This window comes from Strigops habroptila, chromosome 2 (assembly GCF_004027225.2).
Source record: "Strigops habroptila isolate Jane chromosome 2, bStrHab1.2.pri, whole genome shotgun sequence".
Lineage (NCBI taxonomy): Eukaryota > Metazoa > Chordata > Aves > Psittaciformes > Psittacidae > Strigops > Strigops habroptila.
In genome coordinates this window covers 122070206-122096819 of record NC_044278.2, presented here as the reverse complement: position 1 = coordinate 122096819, position 26614 = coordinate 122070206, and the positions used below count along the sequence as shown (strand labels likewise).

General features: G+C 49.6%; 1 protein-coding gene across 4 annotated transcripts in view; it reads left to right on the top strand.

Moving 5' to 3' along the window:
• SLCO2B1 (solute carrier organic anion transporter family member 2B1) overlaps positions 1 to 25498 on the top strand; it is a 56734-nt gene extending 31236 nt beyond the window's left edge. For all 4 annotated transcript variants that reach the window (XM_030477322.1, XM_030477325.1, XM_030477323.1 and 1 more), the window contains 8 exons: positions 6058 to 6166; positions 12977 to 13141; positions 15124 to 15316; positions 16360 to 16519; positions 21070 to 21239; positions 23140 to 23204; positions 23951 to 24071; positions 24944 to 25498. In XM_030477322.1, the coding sequence (XP_030333182.1) occupies positions 6058 to 6166; positions 12977 to 13141; positions 15124 to 15316; positions 16360 to 16519; positions 21070 to 21239; positions 23140 to 23204; positions 23951 to 24071; positions 24944 to 25118 (1158 nt within the window). In that variant the 3' untranslated portion in view covers positions 25119 to 25498. The remainder of the gene's footprint in view (positions 1 to 6057; positions 6167 to 12976; positions 13142 to 15123; positions 15317 to 16359; positions 16520 to 21069; positions 21240 to 23139; positions 23205 to 23950; positions 24072 to 24943) is intronic.
• The last annotated feature ends 1116 nt before the right edge of the window (positions 25499 to 26614 follow it).

The window sequence follows — 26614 nt, the reverse complement described above, 5'->3', positions numbered from 1 at the left end:
CACTTGCTGTCTGCAGACCCCTGTATGTCTCGGTAGATGATGAGGCCACCTGGGAATAACGTGTCCATATGAAGCTGTGGATGCATTTCCCCGCTGCAGAGTTCACCAGATGAGATCCCAGTAGCACAGACTGGCCCATGGCTCAGTCCTTCTCACTGCCAAAGGGACTATTCCTCTTCTCTGACCCTCATCCTACCTTCATTTGCCCTTCTTTCTCCTGCTTCAGTTTATGTGATTCATCTGAGCCCTTGGTGGTGCCTCCAGACCAAGGACCACCCCCCTCAATGGGCATCATCCAGCAAGCACTGAAGAACGGCACAACCCTCTGTCTCTTTGGAAGCTTATTTGCCTCCTCCCATCAGCCAAGACAGATCTCGATTATTTATTCTACAACTACATTTCAGCTTCTCTTTATTTGATAGCTTCTTTCTTTGAAGTTCCTGGGATGATTTGTGCACTCAGTGTTAACATCAGTGATCATGGGAGCTCTCTCTTTTGATCTTTCTTTTCATAAATCAATCACTTCAGACACAGAACATTTTTTATTTCTCTGCTTTGATATTTGTCAGTGAGTTTCTAGCACCAAAACATCCCAAATAATCCTATTTGAGGGACAATCACGGCAAAGCTATGATGCACTCCTACAATCATCAAGGGTTTGGGTTGGAAGGGACCTTAATGCTCATCCAGTTCCAGCGTGATCACAGGCAGAGGATGAGGCTGGTACTGGACAAACTGTTTCCAGTCAAAACCGTATTTTCCCCAGTAATTCCAGTTTAATCCTGCTTCCATGAACCTGAATTGTTTTCTTGGGACTGTATCCTGGATTATGGGGAACTACAGCACCTGAGCACTTTCCAGTTGCTGAATAGCCAAAGTTTAGCTCATTCTTTACTGTCTGTTGATGTTGTGTCCCAACCCAGGCAGTTGTATTCTGACTGCTAAAGGCTTCCCCTTTAGGAAAGGCTTTTTCTTGGCCATAGTGTCTGTGTTGCAGGTAATGCTCTTGCATTGCAGCAGGTAAAGCACCTCCCCAGTCCCTGCGGCTCCGCAGGTCATGGGAAAGGGTTGGGAAGGGAAAAGGTGATCTCGGGAGCACCTAAAACAAAAGCAGGAGCATTGCCTTTGCTCAGCATTTCTCTTGTACAAGATCCGTCTTTTCCACCCCATTATCTGCCAGTTCGGGTTTCATTCTGTGACATTCCACAGTCACATAGAACCAAACATCTCCCAAGTGCCGTACAAAGGGGATGAGCGAAAGACGCTTCCTCCTTGCCCTGACAAAGCCTCTCCTGTAATGTCAGCACTTGTCATCTGCAAACAGATGCCTCGTGAGAAAGCTGGCGTGGATTTTATGGGAAGCAGGTCTACATGTCCTGGTCATGTCCAGGCCCTGGTGCTGTCACGCAACCCTCTCTGGATATCAGTCCATCTCGTCAGCGCTCTCCTCTTAAGCCACAGTGGAAGAGATGTTTGGACATCACCGTTCCTGGTAGAGGTGGCTTTGCAAGGTCCACCCAACTCCTGTCCCTCCAGTCCCAAAGCAGAAGGTTTGTGGTGAGGAGAAGCTCCTGCAGGTACAACGCAGCCAGGACCCCTCCTGCCCTGCCCTGAGGATGCCCCATGGATGCTGCTCTTGGCTACATCACAGCATTGCACCAGCATGTCTGAGCCTGCAGGGAGCCTCCTGCCCTTTGCCAGGCTCGCTGGGGACTTCCCATCCCCTTCCCAACCCACAGAGGGTATTTCAGGGTACAAACAGCTCTGTTTGGGGTTGTTCTGGGGTCCTGGCATGGTGGGATGGTGCTGGAGCAGTGACTCAACCCTTCAGTGCAGGCAGAGACATTGCGCAACGGCACTGGGGGAGTGAAAAATAACATCTCCAGTTTCTGTGTGGGGACAGATTGCAGCATTTATCCAAACCCTTCCCTGTTTATTCAGCAGTGACCTGGTGTGCTTCCAGTGGTGCTGACATGAGAAATGATGGAGAACTCTCCTCAACTGGGAGGACTCTCCTCTCCTGTTCCAATTGGGGTTATCAGTTAGTAGGGAAAGGTTAAAGAGAGGGGACAGGGGAATCTAAGGCTTAGCCTGGAAAATTCTGCTCCTGGGATGCTCTGGGGCTGCCTCATTAATCCTCTTCAAGCCTCAGCAAAGGCAACCTAGAAATATAGAGCATTATCTAGGGAGCAATGGAGGGGGGACAAGGGCAGGGTGTGGAGTTGCCATTGGCAGGAGTGGGCTGGTCTCCGCATTTGGATTTTATGGGGACCTTTATAGATGGGCACAAACGGTGGTTAAATATGACCATCCCATTACATGTGAGCAAGGTGCTTGTGGGCTGGTTGGTTGAACGCTCTAGGAAACCAGGTCCCTGGTGGGACCTGCACGTGCTGGAAGAGGCACAAAGACGTGTTGTAGGGAGCGTGACCTTGTCAGGAGGAAACGGATTCTTTTTCAAGCCGTGAGGTTTTACTTTTTGTTTGTTTCAGATTAAAATAGCTTCTCCCTGACCTTGTTTTTCACCGAGCTGGAAGCGCCAGGGTCTGCGCAGCCAGAGGGAAATGCTCCAGAAGCCTCACATTGAGCAAGGAAAACCTCTCTGCCACAGAGCAAGGCATTTATCCCCTTTTCCAGTGATGTGTTTGAATAGAACCAGGCTGCCAGCACCTCTGGCTGCCCTTCTCGCAGGTGCAATGGCAGGAGGGGGAGAGCAGGAGCCTGGCTCACAGCGAAGATGCTTTCCCTATAAAACAAGTCCTGGTCTCAATCCTGCTCATACCTCATTTATTCATGTCCATGCAGGGAAATGGGGCCACATGCCTTTCAGCCTGGAGAAGGCTCCTGAAGGGGAGACCTTAGAGCAGCTCCAGTGCCTAAAGGGGCTCCAGGAAACCTGGAGAGAGGCTTTGGACAAGGGTCTGTAGGGACAGGCCAAGGGGAATGGCTTTAACCTGCCAGAGGGGAGATTGAGATGAGCTCTAAGGCAGAAGCTCTTCCCTGTGAGGGTGCTGAGGCGCTGGCACAGACTTTTCCCAGAGAAGCTGTGGCTGCCCCATCCCTGGCAGTGTTCAAGGCCAGGTTGGACACAGGGGCTTGGAGCAACCTGCTCTAGTGGAAGGTGTCCCTGCCCGTGGCAGGGGGTTGGAGCTGGATGAGCTTTGAGGTGCCCTCAACCCAAACCATTCTTTGATGCTATGAAAGATAACATCCAGCTTCTTTTCACTTTTCTATTAGGTTACAAACTCTCTTCTCTCTGCTTTAAAACTGCATTGTTTTCCAGAAATACATTCAAGCTGTTGACTGTGGCTTTCTCAGCTTCCAGCTCTTTGTCCTTCAGGGAATTAACACTCTGCTGTGTACTCTCTGCCCATTCAGAAAACCACAAAAAGCCCCAAATCCCTGAAATTCCCCTCTCTGGAATGCTTCTATGTGAGCATGACCCCTGCAAGTGGGGTGTTCCTGTGCACATCTAGCTTAGCACCCATCCAAGGAGCAGCTGCTGTCTGCACATGGAGCCAAGCCCTCGAGGAGGAGGAAAACTCCTCTCCCCAAGCTGGCTTGGATCCCCAATATATTTACTTATTGTCTGAAAGGATGAAAAAATGCATTCCCCTGGAACGAAGCAGGCACATTCACATGCTGGGAAGCAAGCTGTGGAGGGACCGGGGTGAATCCTGCCTGCTGACTGTGTGCAGGGAGGAGAATGATGCTGGGTCTACCACCAGAGATGCTCAAGCCCTGCTGATGACGCTGGCTCCTGCCACAGAGGATTTCAGCATTACTCAGAGCAGGCAATTTGGCAAGCTGGAGTCAGTAGGTGCAATAACATGGGCTGGTTGCTCAGCACTACCCTGACTGCAGCAGCAACATGCCGAGGAAAACCAGACAAATGTGGGAAGCACCTTGCAACATCCCCCCACGCTTGGATTTTTCAGGTTGATTCCTTAAAGAATAGGTGCAAGTCCATCAGTGAATGTGATCTCATTGCAGCTCATGTTTTTGTAAAGGGCTTTTATCTGTAGGCATCACTTCTAGCCTTGTGCGGGGATGGAGGAGGCTTTTGAGGAAGTAGGATGAAGCTGCTCCATGCTTTCCATTAGGAACAGCATTCCTAACGTGATCTCAACCTGGGAAAAGCCAGAGAATCCCAGACTGGTTTGGGATGAAGGGACCTTAAAGCTCATCCAGCTCCAACCCCTGCCCCGGGCAGGGACACCTTCCACTAGAGCAGGTTGCTCCAAGCCCTTGTGTCCAACCTGGCCTTGAACACTGCCAGGGATGGGGCAGCCACAGCTTCTCTGGGAAAAGTCTGTGCCAGCGCCTCAGTAAGTCACATTTGAAAGGTTTATTAAACTCTGATCTCCAGCAATAGAAGCCATGAAATGAGCTTTATCACTTTTGCCTCGTAGAGGCTGTTCCAAAAGGGAACGTAGGAGCTGCAGCACGGGATGTTTTGACTTCCTTGATGCTTAATGATCAGTCTTGTTTTCAAAGGAAACGAGACCATTTTAGCCAAAGAGCGGCCCAATTCTCTCTGTGAATTAAGAACATCTAATTTCTGTTGAATGAACTCATTTGTCTGTCTCAGTAAACTGGTGCTGACTGTTACCACAGCGCCGTTGCTGAGCTGATGTGGGATGTCAGAGACTGAGCTGCTGCAGCCAATGTGGGGTGTCAGGGACAGATCTGCTGCCTCTGGCCTTTGGGCTAAAAATACGCTGTGGGTTTCCATGAAAACCACTCTCCTGAACACTTTCTGTTATTGCATATGTATAATAGCACATCTAATGTCATTAATGCCTTCCATTCCAGCGATTCCCTAGCAGCCTGCAGAGCAGGGGATGCGATAGCCAAGAGAGAAATCCTCCCCTCCCTTGGCTTGCTGCTTGCTGGCAGGGGAATGATGCCCTGGGGTGTTGGACACTTGCCTTGGACATGCAGTCGTCTAATGAGGCTGCAATGGATCTTGGATGATCCAAGCCCTCCGTCTTCCACTTCACTTGCACCAGCACCTCTTTGCTTCTGAGCAGCAGCACCAGGTCCTGTGAGCACCCTGCTTAGTGACCCACAGAGCTCCAAGCACTGGATGAGGCTGAATCAAGCAGAGATACGTGGATCCATCTGACCTCCACCTGCAATGTAGAATAGAGAAGGAAGAGGGGGAGGGAGCTGCAGCATCTGTCCCCTTCCATAGACCAGAATGGGATGGGATGTCCCTTCAATACTGCTGCTGTTCAGTGGGAAAGATGTGGCTAAAAGAAATGAAAAGCACTAAAGAGAACCTGGAGGACTTGCTGTAATCCAGCTGTGGTTTCCAGGAACAGAAGAATGGAGAGGGGCTGGGAGAGATGAGGGGGTCTGTGGCTGCTCTCTGTGCCCCAGATACATCCCTGCTCTGGGTCAGCCCCTCTCGGCTTAGGAGGTGAAGTGTATTTTGCCTCCATCCCAGACTCTCTCCTCACCTGATCTTTTCCCTCTACAGTTGTTTCTGGCTCTCCTTGGTGGTGACAAGGTAAAGGGTCCCACATGCAGCTTGTTATGGTACATATGGAGATGTGGGGGAAATGCTCACCCTCCATCCAAACCCAGCACCCAAACCTTTGGTTGGAGGTCTAGGTGCACTGCTCCTTGGGTTCCTGTGCTTCCTTCTCTTCTCCCCAGGGATAAACCAGATCCTCTGCGGAAGAAAAGCATCTCCTTAAGGTTATCCATCTTTCTGGATGCAAATGCTTGTACTCCCTGAATTCCCATGTTCACGTGAGCTGAGAACATGCTGTGCTGTACCTGTGTAATGGCCCAGCTTGGTATTTATGAAGTGGGATTCATTGCTGTTGGGAAAGGTGGGGAAGATGTCTCTTATCCCTGGAACAGAGACATATGCATGGATGCTCCCACCCCACTGGGCACTGACAGTGCTGGCCAAGCCCAGAAGCATTACAGACTCCATCTCCAAGAGGATGGAGAAGATGCTGTCTGGCATGATTTGGGAGAGAAAAAAGGAGTTCAGTGGAAATGGCATGGTCAGTGCAGTGACAGCCTCTTGTCTGTCCCCAGGTGGCGAGTGGGAAGGAGAGTGACAGCAAGAAGAGCGAGGATGTGCTCAGCCAGCTCAGGTCGAGATCTGAACATGTGCAAAACCTCTCTCTAACCAAGTTCATCAAACGTAAGTGCCTGCATCCCCAGCCTCCCACTTGGATGGGTTCTCTCTGCTTTTACAAACACACGATCTGGCAGTGGGCAATGCAGTGAGTTGTAGTCATAGAATCATTTGGGTTGGAAGGGACCTTAAAGCTCATCCAGCTCCAAGCCCCTGCCATGGGCAGGGACACCTTCCACTAGAGCAGGTTGCTCCAAGCCCCTGTGTCCAACCTGGCCTTGAACACTGCCAGGGATGGGGCAGCCACAGCTTCTCTGGGAAAAGTCTGTGCCAGCGCCTCAGCACCCTCACAGGGAAGAGCTTCTGCCTCAGAGCTCATCTCAGTCTCCCCTCTGGCAGGTTAAAGCCATTCCCCTTGGCCTGTCCCTACAGACCCTTGTCCAAAGCCCTTCTCCAGGTTTCCTGGAGCCCCTTTAGGCACTGGAGCTGCTCTAAGGTTTCTCAGCCTATCTCCATAGCAGATGTATAGTTAGATCTGCAGTTCTTTTCCTGGTCTGCTCACAGCAGATGCTTGCCATCGCATCCACTCTACCCTGTCCACCTCATGCTGATCAAAGCATCTGGGGTTGGTAGCTTGCAGTGTTGCATGGCTTTATGGCTTGTCTAGGCAGTGGGAAATGGAACCCAAAACCTCATCAGAGCCCAAAACCAGGCAGGAAAGAGGGGTACAAGGTAAAAGCCATGGGAATGGAATCGTGTTTGCAGTGTGGGTGCATCCAGCTGCCACTGGTCATCTCTGAGGTCATAGTGGGAATCAGACCCCCAGCATCACCCCAAAAAGCCTCCCCTGATCCCCTCTTTCAAGGCTGGTGACAATAAAGTCAGGCTGCCCTCCCTTGTCCTTCCAAGGACAACCAGGGTCTGAGCAATTAAAATCAGATGCATGTTTGTCCAGGGTGATATTAACCCAGTGCAATGCGCTTGGTTAGCACTGAGCAGGCTCTTTGTGCTGCAGGGATTCAGCTGGGCTTTAGCCTGCTCAGAGTTGTTTTTCTTGAAGGAAACACTCTGCACTTTGGCAATTACTGAAGGAAAGTGACCTTCTGAAGCCAACCCATGGCAGCTTCCTCCGTATCTCCTGAATATTATCCCTTTAATGTATTGGAAATTCTCTGTATTATTGAGGTCAGTGCAGGGCAGGCACGGCCAGAGCAGCATGGGCAGGTTTGTATTCTGCTCCTTGCACTGTTTGCTCAATACCTTAATGCTAAATTAGAGGAGCAAGTTGAGGGTTTATCCCCCCACTGACCTTGTTGTGCTGTCATTTAGAAGCCCAGTGTGAGGAGAACAGATTTACAGCCCTCGGATGGGATTTTCACACCGACGCTGCTCTTTGCCTCTAAAAGATGAATAAAAATGAGCTCCTGAGTGAAGAGGGAAGGAAATGTGTTGTGTGTGGTTGAGCTGCAGCGTTGCTGTTGTCAGGGCTGCGGAGCTGTGCTAATAGAAATTCATTTTTTCTGAGAATTCAGCCCCCAAAGCCCAATCCTGAGGAAAATGAAGTGTCCGGATTTTTTGTCTTGCTGAAATCATAGAATCACAGAATGGTTTGGGGTGGAAAGGACCTTAAGATCATCCAGTTCCAACCCCCTGCCACAGGCAGGGACACATCACCAGGATCTTTAACACAAAACTCTTTTTAGAGCCAGATATCGGATGGGAACTAGTGTGTGATAGTTAGATGGGGACATTTTGGGTGAAATCTAATGACTTTAGTGCTAGCTCACCTACAGGTCACTAGAAAGAGAATTTTACCTCTCATTTTATGGCTCTTCTGCTTATTCTGTTTCTTCTTTCTTGTTCTGTTTCGGGTTTTTTTGGATGCTGGAGAGGGGCTTTTCATCAGGGACTGTAGGGACAGGCCAAGGGGAATGGCTTTAACCTGCCAGAGGGGAGATTGAGATGAGCTCTGAGGCAGAAGCTCTTCCCTGTGAGGGTGCTGAGGCGCTGGCACAGACTTTTCCCAGAGAAGCTGTGGCTGCCCCATCCCTGGCAGTGTTCAAGGCCAGGTTGGACACAGGGGCTTGGAGCAACCTGCTCTAGTGGAAGGTGTCCCTGCCCGTGCCCGGGGGTTGGAGCTGGATGAGTCCCTTCAACCCAAACCAGTCTGGGATTCCATGATTCTTTCTCTCATCAGGCGTTCTTTCCTCTCTTTTAACTATTCTTTTCTATATGGCAGTTTATGAAAATAACATCTGGAGATTTTCCAGCCTGAGTCACCTTGGAATTTTATACCTTCTGTTGTTTGAAAAGAGAGGCAGAATGAAACGCACGTGATGGGGAAATGCTGTAGAACAGTCTGGTCCTGTATCATACTCATAGTGAGCCTTTTGCACACCACATCCCAGTAGAAAAGGATGACCCAGCTCCCGAAGGATGATGGTCCCAATTTGTGGTCTCAGCAGGCTGGAAGTGATGGGGTTGTGCTGTGGTACCTCTGAGAGGTACTTCCTTGTTTTTTCTGGTTGCATCTGGCATCTCTGCCTGCAGCATGGGGGGCAGAAGGGCAGGAGATGGGCATTTAGGAGATAGGCAGTGCCGATCCGCCATCAGAAATGACACAAAGCAGATTCCTATTGTATCTGACAAGAGAAATATCAACCTGTATAGCAATTCAGTCTTGATGCTCACACCTTTTCACTGCTTGTAAAAAATATGTTAGTTTTATGGACAAAGGGCTAAGCCTTATGCTGGAGATGGCTGTTGGCATCACCTCCTCTGCTTGCTGGTCCATCTGCATCTCGAGGGGAGCTTTAACAGATGGTCTCTTATCCAGAGCTGCCTGATGCTTTTGTGTTATCCTTGGAAGAGGCAGCCTCAGACCTGCCCAGCATTGATGAGTCCCCTCTTCAGGGTGGGATGAAGGTTGCTGATGGCTATGGGTCCCCTGTTTGGGATGGCATGAGGAAAGCCTTAGGGTACCAGCAGGAACCGAATCAAACAGGGGCTGCGCAAGATCTCAGATTTCTCCATGTGATATTTCAGTCCTGTTCTTCCCACATCCCGTGTAAGACAGAGTCCTCCCTCTGGGCCACCCATGAGGGATGGCTGCAAACTCAAACTGGGACCAGGACTGCTTCTCCCAGGAGGAAGGCAACATCTCCCATTGGGAAGTGTCCTTTTGCCTGTCAGATGGAGGGAACAGGGATGGCAAAGCACTTGAGGATGCTCCTTGAGCAGAATAAGGCTGAAAAGCACCTTTAGGGTTCATCATTCTCTTCAGGGCTTGGCAGAGGCAAGCTTTTAGTTACTAAAGTGACCTGGAGGAGAAAGATGCTGGGAAATGTTGTTTAGTCACTTAGTTCAGCTTAAATGATGCAAAATGAAGCGTGATTATGGAGAAGGAAATGCATTTTGTCATTTGTTCTGTTGCTTCATTGCACATGGAAATAACTGAGAGCAAAAGAAGGCAATATTTGCCGTTTACTTTATTGGGAATGAAATGCGGATGGGTTAGAGTCCATCCCGTGAAGTGCTTCATGTTCTCCACTTCTCTGGAAGCTGTTGGGTTTTCAATCTTCCCGGGCCAAGGTGTGAGGAGCAGAGAGCAGTTTGCACAGCCCTGGGAAGTCGGCCTCAAGGACAGGAAGAGCTTTTCCCTCCACAATCAGCAATAACAGGATGGAGCCGTGTACAGGATAAATCCTCAGGCAAAGCGCTGGGGACAGTTCCAAACAATGAGGTCAGTTACCCGAGGAGGGAGCAGCCTCCACTCTCTGGAGTTAGTCAGAAGTAGGAAAGTCAAAGCACTGTGGGGAGTACTTTTGGCTCCCGCACAGATGCTCTGGGTGACATTGGGTTGCACCCCGCTCTTTGTACTCACCAAGTGCTCCTTTTGCGGGCATTAGACCTGCTCGCAGTAATCAAAAAGGTAGGATTTAGCCTCGAGTAATTTCCATTGCTAATTTCCAGGCTTCTGCTGAAAGCACCTTGGGAGGATGTGCAGCTTGTGTTGCGCGTACTGGGAATTAAGCCATTAAAGGTGATCTTCAAAGCAATTAAAACACTGGGCTTGTGACTTGTTTGGGGGTTTTTATCTATGGTGCCTAAAGATGTTTTCAAGGATATTCTTTTATTATGATTTTAAAGCTTCCACTTGCTGTTAGTATCTGCCTGGATTCTTCTCTGGAGCTGTAAGGCTGAATTAGTAACAAGATGGTGAATGCAGAGGATGGTTTCTCACCATGAAGTGGGGAATCTGGTCGCTGTTGCAGCTTCATAGCTCTGATCTGGGGTGGCAGAGGGGGTGCTTGAAAAGGCTAAAGAGCTCTATGGAAAAGAAATTGTTTCAGTGGAAAATTTCCATTACTTCCAATGAATGGCTGGATTAATTTGGGAGATCATTCAGCAAGCAAGTTGAGGTTTCAGATTTGCAATATGTCTGAGGTATTCCAGTATGAAAACTAGGCAGGAATATGCTTCAAAAAGCAAGACATCTATTCCAACCTAGTTGATTCTATGATTCTATGATAGTTAAGAGCAAAACCACCTCCCTCTTTGGGGTTCACCATGGTCTAGCCCAGAGATATCACTGCAACTCATAGTTGAATGCTAACCTCCCAGCCCTCCAGTGTATCAGTATTTCAGGGTCCTTGAATATGCCTTGCATGCTTGGACCCTCTCTTGTGCCCTGTTTTTGCTGCTCCCCAATGTCTTTAGGGAGCTGCTTGCCTAACCCTGAGAGCAGAGTGTTGAGCTGGAGAGGCAATACTTCCATGAGCAAGAGCTTTGTCTTTGAATAGGGGACATCCATGGATGGACCTTTGCTCTTCACATAAGAGGTGAAGACCACTACCTGCTCTAGTGGAAGGTGTCCCTGCCTGTGGCAGGGGGTTGTAACTAGGTGAGCTTTAAGGTCCCTTCAACCCAAACTGTTCTATGATTCTATAAGCTTTCAGGACAGCTAAAACAAATACACAGCTTGGGACAACTCCCAGACAAGCAGCCTCAATCTCCCAGTGGCTCTGTGCTGGAGCAGATATAAAGATTGTCCCAATTGTTTGTGAGCTGCAAAGAATTAACACCATTAATTTATGGCAGGCCATTGCATTAATCCCCCCTGTTAATTCCTTATCTCTGCCTCAGCATATTGCCTTTCATCTAGGAAACTCATCATGTGTTTGTCTGGAAGTTGCCCTTACATGCGCCCTTTGCTTGGGCGCTGCAAAGCCGGATACGGAGCATGGGAGAAGGAGGTGGTTCGGGGGAGCAGAAAGTGGGTTTGGGATGTGCATGAAGGAGAAATCACTCCCGGAGGGAGAACTGGAGCTTCCCAGCTGGTGAGTGTCAGCATCAGGCATCCCAAATCCCATGGTGTTGGGGGGGAGCTGTCTTTGCTGAGCAGGATGAAGATGTCTTTTTCTCAAGCATTAAGGGTTCAGCCACAGGGGAATTCACTGGAGCAGTTCTTGCCCATCCAAATATATCCAAAACCACATATATTTTTATGATGGAAACAAAAAGGACATTGAAATTGCAACCCCAGCAAACAAATAAATTAACTTTTAATGACTTCCCAGCTCCTTTGGTATTTGTTTCAGCAGAAGTCTTGCCAGAAAGCTCCAGGGAAATGAACCAAGGCCCTGTTTACTCAGGGCATGCATGTTTGTAATGACCCCTGTAATTATTCAGTGCCACAGTGCTCAGCCCATGGATGGTGGGGGAAAGACATGCAGGTTTCCATGTTGCTCTCAGCCATCCTGGTACAGACCACCCGTGGAAGGCCAGAGATAGAGACAGTATTCATGGAAGTTCAGCTGAGGCTGAAAGAATATCATAAAGTCAGTTGCATTACTCCTAAGGCATCATAAGCCCCTGGCAGCTCTGAAGAAGAGTTTAGCAGGAGATGTTGCTCCAGAATCATAGTATCATGGAATGGTTTGGGTGGAAGGGACCTTAAAGCTCCTCCAGCTCCAGCCCCTGCCATGGACAGGGACACCTTCCACTAGAGCAGGTTGCTCCAAGCCCCTGTGTCCAACCTGGCCTTGAACACTGCCAGGGATGGGGCAGCCACAGCTTCTCTGGGAAAAGTCTGTGCCAGTGCCTCAGCACCCTCACAGGGAAGAGCTTCTGCCTCAGAGCTCATCTCAATCTCCCCTCTGGCAGGTTAAAGCCATTCCCCTTGGCCTGTCCCTCCAGGCCCTTGGCCAAAGCCCCTCTCCAGGTTTCCTGGAGCCCCTTTAGGCACTGGAGCTGCTCTAAGGTCTCCCCTTCAGGAGCCTTCTCTTCTCCAGGCTGCCCCAGCCCAGCTCTCTCAGCCTGGCTCCAGAGCAGAGCTGCTCCAGCCCTCGCAGCAGCTCCAGGGCCTCGCTCCAGCAGGTTGGGCAATGACCATTTGAACAATGCCCTTAATGACATGCTTTAACTTTTGGTCAGCCCTGAAGTGGTCAGGCAGTTGGACCAGATGATTGTTGTAGGTCACTTCCAACTGAAAATCTTACTTTTTTGCTTGCAACAACTAACTTCTATCATTGATTCACACATCCCGTGGCTGGCCTCTGAGGTAGGTGGGATGAGGGATCATCAGCTTCCGTCTCTCACCCTGGTTTGCAGTTTTCATGTCAATTTTTGCAGTGTCCTGATGCTTCATCCTGACTTTATAATATCCAAATGGTCACTCTATCCAGCCCTGAAATTATAAACCCTGAAAGCTCTCATTCTGCCCTTTTGTAAATGAAACATTCAGAAGAGCTCATCACTCCTAAAGAGTTAGATTGGTGCATAAAATGTAGGAAAATTCAAGGTTTTGCCACTTTGCATGGATTATATTGATGTACACCTCCTCTCTATGCAACAGGTTTCTACTTTTCTTTTCAGATTTCCCTCTGGTGCTGTTGAGGAACGTGCGCCATCCTGTCTACCTGCTGGTGGTGCTGGCTCAGGTCAATCTCTCTGCCATGGTTGCTGGATTAGCCACGTTCATGGGGAAGTTCCTGGAGAGGCAGTTCTCCCTCACGGCATCCTTGGCCAACATGATTATTGGTAAGTGTTGCTGTGAAGGCTTTTGAGCACCTCTTAGAGCATAAGCTGGAGATTACTGTTTAGTCCAGAGGAGGCCACGAGGATGATCAGGGGCTTCAGCACCCTCCATATGGAACCAGGCTGAGAACACTGGGGCTGTTCAGCCTGGAGAAGAGAAGCTGCGTGGAGACCTCAGAGCAGCTTCCAGTGTCTGAAGGGGCTCCAAGGATGCTGGAGAGGGACCTTCATCAGGGACTGGAGGGATAGGACAAGGGGTGATGGGTTCAAACTGAAACAGGGGAAGTTCAGGTTGGATAAGGCAGAAGCTCTTCCCTGTGAGGGTGCTGAGGCGCTGGCACAGGGTGCCCAGAGAAGCTGTGGCTGCCCCATCCCTGGCAGTGTTCAAGGCCAGGTTGGACACAGGGGCTTGGAGCAACCTGCTCCAGTGGAAGGTGTCTCTGCTCATGGCAAGGGTTGGAACTGGAGGGGCTTTAAGGTCCCTTCAACCCAAACCATTCTATGTTTCCTAAGAACCCTTCCTAAGAAGGAACTCTCCCTGTGGAGCCGAGACAGAGGTGACACAAGGTCCTTGCCCATAGTTTCTCAGCTACTAGCTACTTCCCTTCCTTTACTCTTTTTGTTAGAAGAAAATCTTTTAAGACCTGGAGAAATGTTTGTTATCTCAAGTTATTCAATATAATCAAAGAGAGGAAACCAAGTCATTGCTCCAAGGGAGCAAAGAAACAACGGATATGAACCGTGTGTGTTGCTGTAGCAGGGGTTACTTTACATCAATCATTGGGTTAAGGGCCTGTAAATAGCAAGTAAAATGAAAGTCTGCAGAAATGTATGAATGCATTTTGAAGACACTTTGGAGGAAGAGGCCAGTCAAGCTGGTGATGTATTGATCATGCCTGAACTCTTCAACATGTTTTCTATAGTCGGACTAATTGCTTGTAGTTGTTGATCTACCTGTGTGCTGTTGGTGTTGTTAGGAAGGAAAAAAGTAAGTGCTGAGCAGGATATGTGCTCATGAGATTAGCCTGCTTTTGCTTGCATTGTAATATCCAGAATATCCTGTCCGAGGCTGAGGTCTCCCTGTGAGATCTTCTTATGGTAATAAAAGTACAAAGAATAACACCCTACTCACATAAAATCAATTAGGGAGTTCAGAGATCCAGACAGGGAAGTATTTAAAACATATTTTTGCACAAACAGCATGAATCCTCACAGAAAGACTCTTCTGAAGTTCACAACAAATAAATCAGAAGAAAAAGAGCAGAGCAGGCTGGCAAAGCCCAGACTAAATACAGTCAGAAAGGTTAAATGCAGCAGCAGCAGTGTCCTGCACTGATGTGCCCTGCTGAGCTGTTCCCAGGCTTGATTTACCCACCATGTTAGAGGGTGAAAAACCTCTTTCTTGGATGAATTTATCTGGCTTTTGTTCCCAGCTACTAAATCTTGCTTTGCCTTTTCCATTAGATCAAAAAGCCTTCTGCAGTTGGAAACCTTGCTTTGTGTAGGTATTTATGGGCCGAAAGCAACCTCCCCATTGATTCTTTGTCGAATTAAACAGATTGCATTTTGAGATCCCTTACATAAAGGTGGCTTTTGTAGAACTCCAAGCGTGTGATGGAAACCTTCACAGTTTTACAGTGATGGCAACAGAAGTGGGCAGATGGCTGCATTATGCAGACATTAAATATCCTCTCCGGGTTCACTCGATGTTTTCTGCTGTCTACGCTGAAAAATCACATTTGCTGGGTGAAGCAACTGGAACCTACATCATCCATGCATGGATACATAAGACAGCCAGTCTGCTCTTATTGCAGAACTGCTCTTTCTCAGCATCATTCCACCAGTCCCTGCATAAAGGTCCCCATCAAAGCAGAGATGCTACAAAACAGGAACCCAACAGCAAATCTTTTGGGCCTTTCTTATAATGAAGGGGCTGATGTGCATCAGAGGATGGAGAACAAGGTTCAGGACCTGCCTTTCCCCAGGTGCTGTGAACATCCCTGGGGCCATGGTCGGCATCGTGGTCGGTGGTGCCATCCTGAAGCGGTTCCAGATGTCCTTGAGGCAATGCAGCGCCATGTGCGTCCTGGGCATGTTCCTCTGCTTGGTCCTGGCTTTCCCCCTCCTCTTCCTCGGCTGCCCCACGCAGAAGGTCGCAGGTGTTACCTACAGTGAAAGGTACTGACAGGGTGGGAATGGGGGGTCATTCCCAGGGATGTGAGTACACCACAATTCCCATCTGCACTCATTGGGGTGGAGGTGGGAGTTAAGCAGAATACCCAGAAATGGGTTTATTCCCTCATGAGAAACAGTGAATGGTGGTAAAATAAGGCTAGAGATTAATGCTGTTGTGAATAAACACTGAGTTCACTGCGTCCTTACTCCTTCCAGCTTCAGTGACTGATTGTGAAACCCAAAGTGAACATTTTTGGCACAAACAGCCCAAGATTAAAATTTCATCTGGGAAAGTGCAGCCCTTACTCAGAGGCGAATAGTTTGGGCAGGGGCCAGCCCTGGGATCACACCTTCAAAGCTGTGGCAGCTTCCAAACACAGCTGAATATGGGCAGGACCTGCTTGGTCCAAGTGTCTGTAAATTCCCATGTTCAGCATCCTGTGGTCTTGGTGGAAGCTGGTCTGAGCCCTCAGTGGGAAGATCACCACCTCCGCGGTGTTGCAAATACACGAAGAACCCACATTTGGGGCTAAATGTGAAGGAAGTGGGTGATATTCTGGACTGTTTGTGGTCAGGATGCTTTGTACAGGCAGAGCAAAGGCTCGGGAGGTTGTAGTGGAATTTCTATGGGTCCTCACTTACATTTAGGACAAGGGGAATGGCTTTAACCTGCCAGAGGGGAGACTGAGATGAGCTCTGAGGCAGAAGCTCTTCCCTGTGAGGGTGCTGAGGCGCTGGCACAGACTTTTCCCAGAGAAGCTGTGGCTGCCCCATCCCTGGCAGTGTTCAAGGCCAGGTTGGACACAGGGGCTTGGAGCAACCTGCTCTAGTGGAAGGTGTCCCTGCCCGGGGCAGGGGTTGGGGCTGGATGAGCTTTAAGGTCCCTTCCAACACAAACCACTCCATGATTCTATGATATGGGAAAAGTTTTGTTAAGCAATCAAGTGTTTCTTTGCTAATCTCAGTATACATGAAGTGTATTTTCTGTATAGGATGCATATTACTGATGCTTAATACCATGCATTAATATTTTCCTCCTGCTGCAGCTCTGAATTTGGACACCATGCCTTGGAGTGCAACCTCCAGTGCAACTGCCCCGAGAAAGCCTATAACCCAATCTGTGGCTCCAATGCTATTGAGTACATCTCACCCTGTTCTGCTGGCTGCAGGGATGTGAATATCGATGCAGACAACAACTCAGTCCTGGTAAGTTATTCCTTCTGCACTAGTGTCCTGGCATGGGATGGCTAATGAGGGATGACCCATGCGGTGCTCAGGTTTGGCGATTGGGTTTTCTGCTGTTCCTTAGTATTGGACAAGCTCTTCATGACCCTGTGGGATGAGCAGGAGAAGGTTGAGAACCTCCCAGGAAAAGCCTGGTGTCTCTTAGCACTCTCCAGTATAACACAGTCCTTACCAGTACAGGTCCTTGGCCAAGGTACCCAGCTGGGATGCCAATGTCCTTCCCTATCCCCTCTCCCTTGTCGGGTTTGGTTTAGCTCCACAAACCCCAACCTCAATATCTCCCTTGTTACACAGCAGCTTGAGTGGTCTTCTTGCATGGAAGATGAAAAAAACATGCACAGATGCACGGAAGGTGCAAAGACCTTCTGCTCCCCCTTCACCCCTAAATGCTCATCAACCAGGATGAGCTTTAAGGTTCTTACCAACACAAACCATTCTATGATCTGGTTCCAAAGCCCCTGCCATGGGCCGGGACACCTTCCACTAGAAGGTGAAAACACTCAACTAATACCTACAGTTGCAGAAGCAGCCTGGGTGTTTCCATCATATAACTTGTTTTAGCTATGCTATATCTAGAGATGAAGAGAAAGAAGGTAAATCTTGCTTTTGGGGACTTGGGGAGCAGCTCTGTATGCTCTGAGCCAGCCAATGGAGGGACCATTGCCCCAGTACACACAGCACTGATATTTAGCAGACTGTCAGTGAATACTCTGGGAAGGCCCTGTTAAAGCAATGTTATTCCACCTTTCAGCCTGCAGATTTGCAGGTTGCAAAGTCATGATCCAGTTGCAATGTGAATCCTCTCTGTAAATACCAGTGTCAAGCCAAGTGTCTGCACAAGAGGATAATTTAGTGGGAAAATCCTGATGTGGGAGCTAGAGAAACGGGTTTTGCTCTAGCGTTTGCCTTGATTTGCAGACCTGGAAGTGTTATGATGCTGCCCTGTGCTTCTCTCCTCTGCTGCTCCCTGCCTGCCACCAAAACCCCAAAAGGGCTGAGTTTTTACAGTGCCAATTGTCAGTTTGAGTCTCCAGGCAATACAGTTCAACAAATGAATAGGAAGTAAGGCTTTGCCAATTCAAATACCTATCTGAAACACATTAGCAATCCATACAGGGTGAGCAGTTTCCCGCTGGGTTCTTGGCACAGGATGTAATGGCAGCAAGGGACTGTCTGGGCACTTTTTAGCAGCATTTTGTTAATTAACAACACTTCATTCTGATAACCATTATGTTTTTTGCCAAGGCTTAGTCCCAGATGTACTTTTCTGCATCCCCGTGCCTGCCTTTAGAACAGTCTTTTCAACTGTTTCTTCCTTCCCAAAGATGGCTCCAGCCCTTTGACATCCTGAGTTCCTGAATGTGACCCACTGCGGCATTGATTATATGTATTATTATGTGGAGCAACATGCTACAGAAAAATTGGGGCTCCCTGGATAGTGCCATCAAACACTACTTGGTAAAGCCAACATTAGCCCTTCCTTTAGCACTGAGATACTTTGCTGAATTTTCTTGCCACCTATTGATTCATCTTAGAATCATAGAATGGTTTGGGTTGGAAGGGAGCTTAAAGCTCACCCAGCTCCAACCCTCTGCCATGGGCAGGGACACCTTCCACTAGAGCAGGTTGCTCCAAGCCCCTGTGTCCAACCTGGCCTTGAACACTGCCAGGGATGGGGCAGCCACAGCTTCTCTGGGAAAAGTCTGTGCCAGCGCCTCAGCACCCTCACAGGGAAGAGCTTCTGCCTCAGAGCTCATCCCAATCTCCCCTCTGGCAGGTTAAAGCCATTCCCCTTGGCCTGTCCCTACAGGCCCTTGTCCAAAGTCCCTCTCCAGGCTTGGAGCCTCCAGCCACTACAAAGTCCCCTTAATGTCATGACTCTGACTCTTTGCAAGGTGCTTGGTGCACGGATCAAGTGAGTTTTAATTTATCTAATTGCATTTTTGTGAACTGCTTCGGCCCAAATTCATCTCAGCTATCACAGGCACTCATCTGTGGTGGGTCCCCTGGAGACCCTTCTTTCTGTCCATGATGGCAGAAGGAGCCCAGATGGTGAGTTTGGTTTAGTTCGTTTCAGATGGCTGAAGAAGATAAATCCCTTAATTTAAAATATTAAATCCTCTTTCCTCGAGGTAGGAGGATGGATTTTGTCCCCTTTCATCCCAAATGTCCCCCTCTGCTCTCAGCCAGGAGCAGCTCCTTGTGGGTCTCTTTAACGGGCATCAGCCATGCCCCTTGCCCAGGCAGTGATACGGGAGCAGGGATTTAGGAGACCCTGGGCTGCTCCTGCCTCTGGTGTCACCCTTCTGCAAACTGCCATCCTGGTGTGAATCTGTCCCCCTTCAGCAACAATAAGATCACACTCATTTTATTTAAAGGTCTCTAAAAAGAGGTTTCTTGTTTAAGAAAAAGAGAATTGTGACTAATATCTGGAGAAAAAGACAAAAATCCCTATTTCTTGCCTTGAGGCATCTTTCCTTTGCTAACGCTGTGCCAGGAATTTATGACCTTCTCTCAAAGGTGAGATTTTGCGTTTTCTCCATGCAAGTGATTTCTGGTTTAATCCTCCCCTGAGCCTGGCTCTGGCTTTGATTGCCAGTTCTGCTCTACACACAGCCACTGGATGGAGGGTCTTGAAGCAGGAGACAAGGTGGGTACAAGGGATGGAGTCCAGGTTGCTCCCCTGGAGATTTCCTCCTTAAGATCATAGAATCATAGAATTAATCAGGCTGGAAAAGAGCTTTAAGCTCATCAAACCCAACCATTCCCCAGCACTGCCAAGGCCACCACTAACCCATGGCACTGAGGCCTCGGCTACACGGGGTGTGAACACTTGCAGGGCCGGTGACTCCAGCCCTGCCCTGGGCAGCCTGTTCCAATGCCTGAGCACCCTGGGGAAGGAATTGTTCCTCAGCTCCATCTAAACCTGCCCTGGGGCAGCTTGAGGCCGTTTCCTCTTGTCCCATCCCTTGTTCCTTGGGAGCAGAGACCAGCCCCCTCCTGGCTCCATCCTCCTGTCAGGCAGTTGCAGAGAGCGAGAAGGTCCCCCCTGAGCCTTCTCTTCTCCAGACTAAACCCCCCCAGGTCCCTCAGCCGTTCCTCGTCACACTTGTGCTCCAGGCCCTGCACCAGCTCCGGTGCCCTTCTCTGGCCCCGCTCCAGCACCTCAATGTCTCTCTTAAATACAGATATAACACAGATGAGTATACTCACATCAGACTTTAATGTTTTAACAGCTGTGGGTGAGATTATTCCATGCCAAGAGTCCAGATTTATTCAGGATGCCAAAGCATTCAGATGGCAGATGATGACATTGAAATAAACCTGTGTGTAAGCATCTTCAGTGCACAACAGGCATGAAACATGGAACTGGAAACACGAGTATAGAAAGATTGCTACAAGGGGTAGGGAGGCATTGCTGGGGCTCACACCAACAAGGCAAGGATGCATCTGGATTGGGAGCACTTCCAGATGCCTCTGGAAGCACAGAGAGATGAACCAAGGTACCACTGTAGGTGGAACTGGTGGATATAAACTCCATAGAAGTGAGCAGTGAGCAGCTGAGCAAAGAAACCCAACAGGGTGCTGGGGACCATCAACAAGGGCATCACCACAGGGGTAAAGAGGTCATTGTCCCACTGTGCTCGGCGCCGGTCAGGCCACCCCTGGAATATGGGCTCAGTTTGGGTCCTGCTGCACAGAAAAGCTGTGGATGGGCTGGAGAGGGGCCAGAGAAGGGCCACAAAGATGGTCCAAGGGCTGGGCAGTGTGTGAGGGAAGGCTGGGAGAGCTGGGGCTGTTCAGCTGGAGAAGGGAAGGCTCAGGGAGACCTGATCCCATGTGCCAGGAGTTAAAGGGGGGCTGCAGAGAAGATGGAGACTCCCTTTGGACAAGTAGTCCCATGGGAAAGCCGAGGGGTGATGGGCACAAGTTCCTCCTGGGGAGATTCCCACTGGACACGAGGGAAATGTTTCCCACTGAGAACAACCAGCCACTGGAATAATGTCCCCAGGGAAGTGGTGACTCCCCAGCACTGGACACTGTTAAGATTGGGCTGCACAGGGTGCTGGGCATCCAGTCTGGGTCATGCTGTGCCTAGAAAGGTTGGAGCAGATGATCCTTGAGGTCCCTTCCGATGGGATTCCAGGATTCTATGGTTTGAACCAAGGTACCATGGTGATACCAGCTTCCCTATCACCCCTGTGTGCTCACCCATGTGACATCCTGGTGATGCCCATGGGACACGGTGCATCTGGTACCTCCTTTCAGAGGTGAGAGTATGTTGTAGGCTTTAAGTGGGGATGGGAACAAGTGTTGCTTCATCCACTCAGCCTGTTATTCCCATCCATCTTCATCATATGTGTTTCTTCCTCCCCTTAAATCCCTCCCTGAAGTGTTGAGTGCTAATTACTACGAATGTTCATACAACCCTATGGCAGCCGGCATCTACCCCTGGTATCTCCATGGCCTTGAGCAGATGAGCAGCCTCTGGTTTCCCCTCCTCTTTGCAGAACTACACCAACTGCAGCTGCATCTCCGACAACGGGCTCATGGGCTTTGCCAGACCTGGGACCTGCGGCACCGGCTGCTCCCACCTCTTCCTGCCCTTTGTGATCCTGTCCTGCCTGGCAGGGATCCTCGCCAGCACGTCCCACACGCCGTCCTTCATGCTTATCCTCAGGTGAGCACCTTGGGTTGGTATTGGTCTATGTGCAGCTGGAAAAGGCATCCAGATGCGGTGTTTGGAAAAGCAAGGGGTCCTTGGATTGAGGAGGAAGGTTTTCTCCAGCTGAGGGACTGGAGGGGAAATCAACCCTATATTGCACCTCATGCCTTGTTCCTCCCGTTGCTTTTACATGGGTTTTGCATGTGTTGGTGCAGGGAATGGGGTTACCTGCTCCTATGAGGGCATGGAACCTCGTAGGTTCCATGAGGTTGTCCATCTTCTAGGCTACATCTGGCTCAGAAGCAGGCTGTGCTTTGCTAGTGAAGATGTGGCGCTGCTAGCAAAGGGGCAGGATAGAAGCATCAAGCATCTCCAGTAGCAAATGCTGGAGCAGGAGAGACCTTCAGGACTTGCTCCTGAAGACCCAGCACTAACAGAGCTCCTGCTGCCCTAAGACTACAAAGACTCCTCCAAGGTCTCTTTGGCTGTTGCTGCTGCTCCCTGCAGAGTTAAGCAGCCAAGTGGGGATTTCAGGCTGCTGGAGGCTTTATCATGGGGCCACCAGTGTTGCTCGGCCAATTGCTCTTGTAGGGAATGTGGTGTTCACCAAAAGGCTCAGGCAAGGATCAACGGGTGTCACACCATGCCAGGCCCCCACAGCTCCACCACCCATCAATGGGGCCGTGGGGCTTGCAGGAACCCTACATTGCCTTTAACACCCCTAGTCCTGGTGTTAGCGCAACCTTCAGATCCAGCAGTAGATCCTGTTCCTTCTCCCCTGAGGCTGATACCTTAGGAAAGAGATGCACCATTAACTCAGCACTGCAGAACTTCAGCACTTATAAACGCAGCTCTGTGTTAAATTAAGAAGTTTAATTACTTTTCTTCCTTCTGGTGGATCTCCCTTGAACACAATGTCCCTTCCCAGTGCAGAGAAGCAATTAGGACTGCAGTTGCCTATACCCTTGGAAATGTGCCTATGGGGCAGGCTGGAGCCAACCTCAGCACAAGCCCCAGGCTGGGATAGGCAGGAAAGGGAACAGCCATGTGTTAGTCTATAAATGATATTCCCAAGCACATTTCTGTGGTCAAAGCCCTCCAAAGAGTTGCTTTTTAGGGAAAAGCTGTGGTTAAAACCTGGTTTTAACCTAAAACCTTGACTCCCAGCTATTATTAAATCAAATTAAATAACCTTTAATGCCATGAGCGAGCTATGTGTGCACCAGGCAGTCAGAGAGGAAAGGGAAGCTGAGGCCCCTGAGGTGACTGTCCCATCCCTGGCAGTGTTCAAGGCCAGGTTGGACACAGGGGCTTGGAGCAACCTGCTCTAGTGGAAGGTGTCCCTGCCCGTGGCAGGGGGTTGGAGCTGGAGGAGCTTTAAGGGCCCTTCCAACCCAAAACATTCCATGATGCTATGAGATGTGCTGACCTGGAGGTCCTCTCTCACCTTGTCCTCTCCCATGTGTGACCCCATCAGGAACCACAGCTTGAAATACTTCCAGAAAACTGGGGTGCCACCAAAATATACACTGGGTCATCTCACCTCAAAAAAAGCCACTTCCTCAATGCGTAAATCACTTTTTCAGCTGCAAAAGCATCCCTTGTATTGCTTGTGTTTGCCAGAGCCAGCGGCTAAATTGGGTTCTGTTTGTGTCTTACTCTTTAAACTAGAAGCAAAAATACTTCACTGAGCTCTTCCCTGTCTGTTATGGAGCTCAGTAGGTTTTCCAGGCCAGGAAAAGACTTCTAGCCCTAATGAATGAAGCTTCATCAGGACATTGATGTAAACGGGAGCTGCCTGGGGTTCTTGGTTGGGTTGAAGGATGGTTTTGGGGATGAGGTACCATAAGGCTTCATGTGAGGCCAGGGAGGGAAACATCCATCTTTGTGGCACGCTTTCCATTCTGTGTTTCAGGAGCATCCAGCCTGAAGACAAGTCCTTTGCTGTTGGGATACAGTTCATGCTGCTGAGAGTTTTAGGTAAATGAAAACGTGTTGAAATGTCATCCTGGAAAATCATGGCAGCTGCTGGGGATTGGTGGGGATTTCAGCCCTGAGCAGCCCCAAGGCTGCAGATTGATGTTTAATAAGAGTTTCAGGCTGACTAAAGCCTGTTCTAAGCCAGGGAAAGATGCTGCCTTGTAGGGTCTGAGGGGCTGCACAGGTGGAGAGGGAATGAGGCATCTCCATGGGGGTACATTTACATGTACATTTACATTCCCTGCCCTGTCAGAGGGCAGGGAATAGGTTTAGGTCCAGCCCTGTGTATAGATAGATACTGTAGATACTATCTACAGTGTGTAGATACTGCAAAGTTTGCCCTCAGCATATCAGGGTAGCTGCAAACCATGTCCTGTGATCCCACTGGTTAGTTTTCCTATGGTGAAAATTCATGTTCACCTGGAGAACATGCCATTGCAGTTGTGGGACGGAGCGTACATGCACAGTGCATGAAGGAGGTGAGCATCATTCCTGGGATAAGCAATGCTGCTTTATCAAAGAGCAATGAGAAAGAAGGACCATCTTGCATCTTGGTGGGGTGCAAACACACAGCCAGCCCTTGGTGTGATGTGCAGCACCAGTGGCTTCATGGGCTACAGCAAAGACCATCCCCAGCCACTTTCCACCCCCTTAACACATGGGAGAGTAACCAGGGTTGTGTTTGTCATGGCAAAGGTGCTCCCATAACATCCCAAAGCCCCCTCTGACCTTCTGTCTGCTTCCAGCCTGGATGCCAGGACCTGTTCTGTACGGCAGCGCCATCGACACAACCTGCATCCTCTGGGAGAAGAAGTGTGACAGGAAAGCAGCCTGCATATACTATGACAATAACCTCTTCAGGCAAAGGTAAGGATGAGCATCAGGATAAGGGATGAAGGTGCAGAGGGAAACCAGGGGAAATGTGGCATCAGGCTGCCTTCTGCATGGGATAAGTAGCTGTATATGCCATGGTAAGCAAACAGGGACACTCACATCCCTTTGCATGGGCTAACTCCCAGCAATGCCCAGGAATGGTTTGGGAAGTCATTGGCACAAGTCAAAACCCTGCCAAGGACCATGTAAGTTGCTGCTATAGACCACAGAGGTCCAATTCCAGAAGCACTCCCCATGCTGTAGTGAGAATGGTTCACTGGAACAACCTCCCCAGGGACATAGTGGAGTCCTCATAGAATCATGGAATGGTTTGGGTTGGAAGGGACCTTAAAGCTCCTCCAGCTTCAAACCCCTGCCCCGGGCAGGGACACCTTCCACTAGAGCAGGTTGCTCCAAGCCCCTGTGTCCAACCTGGCCTTGAACACTGCCAGGGATGGGGCAGCCACAGCTTCTCTGGGAAAAGTCTGTGCCAGCGCCTCAGCACCCTCACAGGGAAGAGCTTCTGCCTCAGAGCTCATCTCAATCTCCCCTCTGGCAGCTTAAAGCCATTCCCCCTTGGCCTGTCCCTACAGACCCAGGTTGAACGAGATTACCTTCTGTATATGCTTCCTTATTAGCAGATATGATCTCTTAATCTAACACCAAAGACAAGTGCATCTTGACAGCTCCTCCTCCTCTTCCTGCCACCCTTCTCAGGACCCAGACTTGCAGTGGTTGCTGAATGTGCCCAAGGAGCATGTCCCCATGTTCAGTGTCTGCTGGGTGCCTCAGGATGCTGGGTATTGGTGCTTGATGCACACAGGAACACTGTTGCTACCCTGATTTATTGTGCTTCCACACCACAGGTATCTTGGTCTCCAGTTTTTCTTTGAGGTTGGGACCTTCCTGTGCTTTGTGACCGTGTACGTGATCCTCAGACGGCAGGAGAGAGAAGCCAGCAACGCAGCAGGGACAAAGGTGGACCCAGAGAAGGAGAAACTGGCAGGAAACTCCCTAAAGAGCCCAGAATCCAAAGTGTGACACCAAAAATTCATGTCATTGGAGGTGAAGCCATGTGAATCATGCCACACTTGAACTGTGAAGGATGGATGGTTGGAGCGGTGGACAATGGGGCTGCTTCCTAACGTTCTGGGTGGTATGTTCTACATCTGTACTGCCATGGGAGTCTGTCCATGTTCTACGCCTGCCTCCTCCACCTCAATGGTGCAACCTGCTCCTTCATGTGGATTAGTCCACACACCTTAACCTTTGGACACTGCAGTCTTCTGAATTTGTGCCCTCCAAAGCATTTGCTCCTGCTGACGGTCTTGGTGGTGCCAGCACTGAGCAGTAACCACAGAGCTGAAGGATTTTGTGGGGTTTTTAAATAAATCATTTGTAAGAAATGGTTTCGTACTGAATCCATACATCTCCATGTGTGATGGGTTGTCCTCATCCCCAAAATGTCACTGTGCTTGTTCCTTGTGCTCTTACAGTGTTATATACTTGAAGGCTTCATCCAGCTCCGGCTGACGTTAATGCAATGTTTGCCACAGGCTGTGGACTTTTGCAAGGACAAACTCATCTGCTTCACCCTGCTGCTGTGCAGATGCTGCTTTGGAGGTGAGGAGAAGGGATGAGGATGCCGAGGATGGGAAGACATCAAAAGGAACCACATGTGCAGCCTGGAAGAGTGCCTGTTCTGTACCTTGTTCAGCCTGGAAAAGGCTCCAGGGAGACCTTAGAGCAACTCCCAGTGCTTAAAGGGGTTACAAGAAACCCGGAGAGGGGCTTTGGACAAGGGCCTGTAGGGACAGGCCAAGGGGAATGGCTTTAACCTGCCAGAGGGGAGATTGAGATGAGCTCTGAGGCAGAAGCTCTTCCCTGTGAGGGTGCTGAGGCGCTGGCACAGACTTTTCCCAGAGAAGCTGTGGCTGCCCCATCCCTGGCAGTGTTCAAGGCCAGGTTGGACACAGGGGCTTGGAGCAACCTGCTCTAGTGGAAGGTGTCCCTGCCCGGGGCAGGGGGTTGGAGCTGGATGAGCTTTAAGGTCCCTTCCAACCAAACCATTCTATGATTCTACCCATAGATTTGTCAGCTCAGCCACATTTTGCAGCAATAATAATATTAATAATTCTTATTTTGCACTTTCCATATTCATCACAGGAGCTTCCTGAAGCATGGGAGTGTTAAGGCCCTTTCCCATTTTCCAGTTTAAGAAAGGCAGGACTTTTCCCAGGGATGCAGGACCAGAAAGGGAGGTTGAACCCATCCCTGTTGTAGACACAGCAGAGCTTGTGGCTAAGCCACCTGACCACAGCTCAGACAGCCTTGCTGTTCTCCTCGAAGGGGTTACTGTCAGATGCAGCTCTAATTATGGGGTGAAAGTCGAGTCTGCTGTTATTTTGGGGCAGTTTCCTCTATTTCCTGCATTCTTCCCATCTCAGTGCTCCTTTCCACTCAAGCACAAATCATGGTCTCATACCACCAGTGTGCAACCACAGACCATTGGGTAACTTGTCATTTTTGGCTCCAGG